This window comes from Camponotus vicinus, unplaced genomic scaffold (assembly GCF_025532165.1).
Source record: "Camponotus vicinus isolate PSW18456_S1 unplaced genomic scaffold, iyCamVici1.0 SCAF_13, whole genome shotgun sequence".
In the NCBI taxonomy this organism is placed as follows: Eukaryota; Metazoa; Arthropoda; class Insecta; order Hymenoptera; family Formicidae; genus Camponotus; species Camponotus vicinus.
Genome location: NW_028141949.1, coordinates 6,798,859 through 6,805,658, shown reverse-complemented (window position 1 = coordinate 6,805,658; position 6,800 = coordinate 6,798,859). Strand labels below are relative to the sequence as shown.

At 27.8% G+C, this 6,800-nt stretch overlaps 2 protein-coding genes across 9 annotated transcripts; one reads left to right on the top strand and one right to left on the bottom strand.

The window, feature by feature from the left end:
* Window positions 1-942: 942 nt before the first annotated feature.
* Window positions 943-5,418, bottom strand: LOC145963856 (bis(5'-adenosyl)-triphosphatase enpp4). Of its 7 annotated transcripts, none has more exons than XR_014436268.1 (9): window positions 5,091-5,417; window positions 4,756-5,002; window positions 3,382-3,474; window positions 2,946-3,309; window positions 2,651-2,860; window positions 2,216-2,470; window positions 2,055-2,142; window positions 1,786-1,879; window positions 943-1,385 (listed from the first exon to the last, which is right to left on the bottom strand). XR_014436268.1 is itself a non-coding variant. In XM_083086135.1 (9 exons), the coding sequence occupies exons 1-8, from the start codon at window positions 5,198-5,200 to the stop codon at window positions 1,322-1,324; spliced, it is 1,437 nt and encodes a 478-aa protein (XP_082942261.1). In that variant the 5' UTR covers window positions 5,201-5,417; the 3' UTR covers window positions 943-1,254; window positions 1,292-1,321. The 7 variants fall into 7 exon arrangements, 4 of the variants coding, with proteins under 4 accessions (XP_082942261.1, XP_082942263.1, XP_082942260.1 ...); XR_014436266.1 differs by having other exon boundaries at window positions 2,055-2,148; window positions 5,091-5,416; XR_014436267.1 differs by having other exon boundaries at window positions 943-1,382; window positions 2,055-2,148; window positions 5,091-5,416.
* A 191-nt stretch (window positions 5,419-5,609) lies between these two features.
* Window positions 5,610-6,775, top strand: Naxe (NAD(P)HX epimerase). Of its 2 annotated transcripts, none has more exons than XM_083086139.1 (2): window positions 5,610-5,748; window positions 5,838-6,775. In XM_083086139.1, the coding sequence occupies exon 2, from the start codon at window positions 5,904-5,906 to the stop codon at window positions 6,621-6,623; it is 720 nt and encodes a 239-aa protein (XP_082942265.1). In that variant the 5' UTR covers window positions 5,610-5,748; window positions 5,838-5,903; the 3' UTR covers window positions 6,624-6,775. The 2 variants fall into 2 exon arrangements, with proteins under 2 accessions (XP_082942265.1, XP_082942266.1); XM_083086140.1 differs by having other exon boundaries at window positions 5,617-5,748; window positions 5,832-6,775.
* Window positions 6,776-6,800: the final 25 nt, after the last annotated feature.

The following is a 6,800-nucleotide window of genomic DNA, read 5'->3' as shown; positions in this document are numbered from 1 at the left end:
AGAGAGAGAGAGAATTTTATATATGTATATATAATATAAATATAATATAAAACTTTTCTAAATGGTAACAATTCTAAATAGGAATAATATATATAATTATCAATTAAAATAAAATCACATTTACGATAATAAATAAATTTATATAAATTTATTTAAATCGTAAATAAATCATAAAATTTAAGTTATTTGTCGCATCTACCGAAAGTAAAATTGAAACATTAAATATTTTTTTACTCATCTATTTTCGCAAATAGCAATTATGCGATTTGATTTTTATTATTTGTTTTTATCAAATAGATTAATCATTAGCATTTTATAAATTCTATAATTCGAGCCTATATGTCACGCCTATGAGTCATTGTGCATATGTAATTAATTCTATACTCTGGAAATATCGTGAATGTATATCAGTGCTACAAAAAACGCGTGATTGTACATTTTTAGATACAGTTCTAGATCTAATCTTGCAGTTTTCACGGACTCTCCTTCCATATCGTATTTATATAATCTCGAGGCTTGGAGATCTACAGAGAAGATATTACATAATGTTTCGCACCCTGTTCTTATTCAGAAAAGCATACATATAATCGTTTACATAATTATATCCATTAACATAATATAACAATTTAAATTATCGTAAATTATTATATTAATTATATTGTAATTGTAAAATAAGTTGATATATTTATTTGCTGCCATAATACTTTTGTTACTACATAATGCTGAATTAATCTAATAAAAAACGATATTATAAAATGTAGCGGTTGTTTCAAGTCAATTATAATGCAAATTGCGCAATTTTAAAAATTTCTTGGAACATTGCCTGCACTTTAGAATGCGTTGTGCAACAATGATTGTCATTAGTGCAGCAGCGGGAATCAAAAAGGGAAACATCTTATGCATTCATATGCCAAGAGGTTTTGTAATAAACATTGTAAGAACTTTCATGTGAAAAAATTTAATACAAATTGTTTTTATTTACATTTCGTTTGTGGTCGGTGTCACAAGAGATATTCAGCTGATAATACGATATTAACATAACACAACTCACACGTAATTAGATTAGATAATTAAATGAGTGGGAGGAAAAAAAAAGATGAATAAATACTTATAATTAATCTCTGATGTAAGATATAGTTATTCCTTTTATGATGCTTTCTATTTGACATAACTTGCATGAAAGATATCAAATAATTAAAGAATAAAAATAAATAAGAAAAAAATATGATATCCTTTTTATCTTTTTAAAAATTAATTTTTTAAAAATTATACATTTATTTTTTAAAAATTTTACATTTATTTTTTGAAAGCAAAATTTTTTTCATAAATGAGGAATTAAACTCTCATCCCAAAGCTGTTGAGTTTCTGTTTCATCCAGTACCCTTCTAGAAATAAAAGTTGATTGATATTAATGTTAGGATATATTCATTGAGAAATATTTATATACATTTACAGTAATAAGCTTACACAAGTATTATACATATTATAATTTATTAAGTTTTATTATAAATGATAAAAAAAAATACCATTAATTGTTTATGTAAAAGTATTTTTGTCTTATGATTGAGCAAATTTTTAACATTTGAAATGTTTAAGATTTCTATATCACACACTATATTGTTAAACACCCAGATTAATCAAATTTAGTATCCTCGAATCACATATTTTTATAGATAAAAAAACATAAAGAAGAAATTAAAAAGTAATGTATTTGTATTGCATGCATATGTATTATTAAAAACATTGATTTATGATGACACAATATTCCAATTTAATGTTTCTTACATATAAGTCATCAATTGAAAATTAAAATACAAATAATGTCATATTTATTATCAATATTGTGATATATTATTCGCCCAGCGTATAATACGATTTCCTGAAAAATTAAAATAATTTTGTTACTAAATCTTTTTAATGGTGTAAACATTTGTTAGTTTAAATAAAATAAAATATTAAGAAATTTATTTAGAAAAATAGAGAAAGAAAAATTTGTTCCAGATTGGAAAGTCTAGCTTATATATATATATTAATATTTATTATATATTATTTACCTCAAGCTATGCGCTAATCTTCGTTTTTTCCTATAAATTATTGTCACCACTACTGTAATTCCTAGTAATATAATAGTGCCTATGATAACTGCAACTAATGTTAACACATTATAATCTTAGAGAAAATTTATGTAATTGTGTATCAAAAAATGAATACTTACATAGTACTCTATATGTAGGTACCGATACATCTTTTGATCGTGTTCTAAGGCACTTTGTTAAATGAGATAAAGTACCATTAACTATTGGGCAATTCAAATTAAGTATTTCACAAAATAGAGGAAATAAGTCTGTGTTATTAAAAGGTTCTAATTTACATCCTGGTACAAAAGCGGGTCCATTAGCAAAGAAAAAGGGATGCATCTCCATAGCTTCATTGTTGTAACCATGTAGTCCAAATTCCGTCTGATTGTTAACTAAAATTGAATAATACCATTCACTGTATTCCCATTCATCATTGCTATATAATAAATATTAAATAATAATAGATTAAATATTAAAAATGATCACAATAATAAATATATATAGTTTTATATATATATATATATATATATATATATATATATATATATTATAGTAAACAACACAAAATATACCTGTAATATTAAATTTCTTTTTATAATATTCTATAGCATCGTAAAGATTTTGAAATGCATATCCAACTTCAGCTATGACAAAAATAGGGCCTACACGATTGTTATTGCCATAATGATATTTTTCCGGAATGTCTTCTTTTTTATATACTTTGAATGTATTCGTTTGTTCTGCAGCAAACTTTAATTTCTGATAAATTGACTCCTCTTTTCCTATAAACAGAATATTTTGAAGAGGATATAATAACATGTAAATATTAATTCATATAACAACTCATATATTATAAAACAATCTTACCAAAATTTGGAAAAATATGTAATCCTGGAGATGTTCCTACAAATATGTAATCGCTAGCATTTATGTAATTTGATAGATTGATTATTCTTTCCACAGTAACTGATGCCATGCCATGATCGCTTAAGTGAATTACATTAAGATCTGTTAAGCCATAATGATTAATTTTATCATGCATGTATTTCGTAATATTGTCCAACTTTTTTAAAATTTCATTAAATTCAGGACTGTTAATTCCTGCAGTATGACCATGGTAATCTGGTTCCTCAATGTACAATATCCCAAAATTTATTGGGTTTGTGGGATGTACAAACCATGATATTAATGTATCAACCCTGTCTTTCCATGAAATTGAATCATTAAATGGCTGAAATATTCGATTGTTAATATAATCTCCGTATTCTTATAAGATTTTTATATTGTTCCATAATCTACACACCTGAGCAAAAGTTGGCGATGTTCCTTGATACTCAAATGCAGAACCTGGCCACATCATTGTGCCACTATGCCTGCCACTTTTTTCATTTACCGTCTATATACCATACATTAATAAAACATAAATTATACAAAAAAATATATTTAAAATGCAATATATAATAATGTGTCTGCGAAGCTGACACGACAATCTACGAATTTAAAAAAAATATTAAGAACTCTAATAGCACTTTTCATAATTCTACAGTTCCTGATAAAAATTAAAAAGAATTCCGTATTCCTTATATTAAAAAATCGAAATCGAAAAAATGACGTGCTAACTTCATAAATCTAACATGACAAAGTACTGACAAAGTACTGACAAAGTACTAAAGTTACTAAATAATGATACATTCAGTATCATTATTTTTAGCAAGAGTTCTTGATAATTCTGCTCAACTTCAGCCTATATATGCAATTTCAGATCGATATTTCAACATTAATAATTTTTAATCAATTTTTAATATCCTCGACTTCCTTCATGACACTTATTGTTAGTGAAAATGTGTTGTGTGGATAATTTTCTGCATTTTAACGATAGTTCTCGACAGTTCTATAGAAGTTCTATCATTTAGATACATTTTTTATGCAAAATTCCAACTGTTTACTATTTTTTAAATAATTTTTTACAATTACCCAGCATGACTCTGTCTCTAAAGTACTAAAACGTTTTGAAAATAATTATTTTTGATAACATTTCTCATATTTCTGTTTAAGTTCAGTGTACATGTGCAATTTTCAATCTAATTATCGATATAATTACATATATACATACAGAAATATCAAGTACTGTTATCAAAAATAATTTTTTTCAACATGTTTTAGTACTTTAGAGGCAGAATTATGCTGGGTAATTGTAAAAAATTGTTTCAAAAGAGGTCTGAATTTTGCATAAAAATGTATCTAAATGATAGAACTTCTATAGAACTGTCGAGAACTATCGTTAGAACTACGGAAAATTATCCATACCACACATTTTTACTGTCACGAGTGGAGAACATTAAAAATTAATTAAAAATTATTAAATGTTGGAATATCGATCTAAAATTGCATATATAGGCTGAAGTTAAACAGAACTATCAGGAACTCTTAATAAAAATAATAATATTCAATGCGTTTTAATACTTTAGAAGGAAGAGTAGATGATGATAGATTTGTGAAGTTAGCACGTCATTTTTTCGATTTCAATTTTTTAATATAAGGAATGCGGAACTCTTTTTAATTTTTATCAGGAACTGTAGAACTATGAAAAGTGCTATCAGAGCTCTTAATATTTTTTTTTAAATTTGTAGATTGTCGTGTTTACTTCACAGATAATAATTACTATTTCTCTACATACCCAAATAGGAAGAATATTGTTATCATAATGATATAACTTGTATGAATATTTTGTAACATTGTGAATATCAGGATCATAAAATTCGTTATCTACAACCCCATGTGTTTCCGCATATAATCCTGTTGCCATTGTATGATGATTGGGAAAAGTTTTGGTGACAAAAATGTTCATCATGTATTCCGCATGAGTGCCTTCTGCTTTTAATTGATTCATATATGGCGTTAGGTTTCTCTCAAAATAGTTGTACCTGTAAATGAAAGAAAATACAACATTTTTCTAATATTTTTACCTTTATATGAAAAATATTTTATACATGTCTTTTTTTATTCGCTCACCTGAACGCATCGTAAGAAACGACTAACAACTTTGGATGTGGAGACACAGGACCTGCCTGAGCATTGAGCAAGAAGAAAAATAACGAAACAAATAGGGCTGTAGAAATCATGGTGGTGCAACTTATAGATGATTTACAAGAATGTCATTGAAAAAGGCAGATAGATTATCGTCCTGACATGATGAGAGCCAAAGCAGAAATACCGTTCATGACTACGAGTACAATCTGTCAGTCTGTTAGTCGACTGATCGTTACGGGTGAGTTAACTTTAGAAAAAATAATAACCACGAGCAATTAGCATTTGCCACTTGACAGAACTTGTTCTATAGTTCTAGGGTGCGTTCGAAAATCTTTCCCGTGAAGTAAAGTAGCTTTATATTGACCAATCAGGACAAAGAGACCTTTTTCTCCTTATTGGCCAATTAAATGCTACTTTCGCCCACGGTAGGATTTTTGAACGCACTCCTAAAGGCGGTTATGCATGATCGCACATGTCACAACCATAAACTAATAAAATAATTAGACGGAATAATAAGATGGAATTTTACGAAGAGGATCAAACAAATATGTCAAATTATGCCAGATGATCGATGGTTCGATAATCTTCTTGTACGACGTGGTTTCGCTTCTTGAATTGTCTTGAATCAGCTAAAATCAAGGTCAAATGTCACAGAATAATTTAATAAATTTACGAGTTTCTACTCGTTAATAAATGCTACGATTCTTACCCTTCACTTTAAAGTTGCAGAAACAGATAAGGCCTTTTCACACCAATAAATTATTCGTTTCGCTTACGAAAAGGAAATATAGCAAAATGGTGAAATATTTGAATCAATCGGAGGCTATTAACATTGATAAGGATTTATTCGAAAGATACAAATTCAGCGTTGATCAGTTGATGGAATTGGCTGGACAAAGTTGTGCTATTGCAATCGCAAAATCGTATCCGTTGTTGGAAAACTCGAATAAAGTGCTGGTATGTTGTGGGCCAGGCAATAACGGTGGTGATGGCTTGGTTTGTGCCAGACACTTGAAACATTTTGGATATTCACCAGAAATTTATTATCCAAAACGAACAAGTAATTTATTATATGAAAGACTGTTACATCAATGCATCGAGAATGATATACCTATACTGGAAAATCAACATATAGAGAAAGCAACCGATCCGACAATTTTGCAGGAATATGCAATTGTAATAGATGCTCTGCTTGGATTCAGTTTCAAACCACCAGTGAGAGAACCATTTGTCTGCATCATTAATATGTTAAAAGATACAACCGTTCCTATTTGCAGTATAGATATACCCTCAGGCTGGAATGTTGAGAATGGCCCACCAGAAGAAGGTGGCATAAAACCACAAATGTTAATATCTTTAACGGCACCAAAGATGTGTGCGTCTAAATTTGAAGGAAGATTTCATTATTTGGGTGGACGATTCGTACCTAAAAAACTAGAGTTACAATATAATCTTAATTTACCAAAATATATTGGTACAGATCTTGTTGTTAAGTTGCAAGATAATACAGAATAATTCATGCATTTAAATATCAAACTGTATATATAATTAATATCTATTATTAAATATCTAAAGAATGATCTTAGATTAGAATGATTACAATTGAATACAATGTTTTCTAATTAATCTTTTTTATTATTGTATAATAAAGTTCCTTTTATTTATAATATGTGTTTTTAAATTTATTTGTAA

Coding starts and splice junctions, on each gene's coding strand:
- LOC145963856 (XM_083086134.1), bottom strand. CDS start 5,200: ATGATTTCTACAGCCCTATTTGTTTCGTTATTTTTCTTCTTGCTCAAT. Junction 2,861..2,945: donor ACATATTTTTCCAAATTTTG/GTAAGATTGTTT, acceptor TTCTGTTTATAG/GAAAAGAGGAGTCAATTTAT. Junction 1,386..2,054: donor AGATTAGCGCATAGCTTGAG/GTAAATAATATA, acceptor TTTTATTTCTAG/AAGGGTACTGGATGAAACAG.
- Naxe (XM_083086139.1), top strand. CDS start 5,904: ATGGTGAAATATTTGAATCAATCGGAGGCTATTAACATTGATAAGGAT.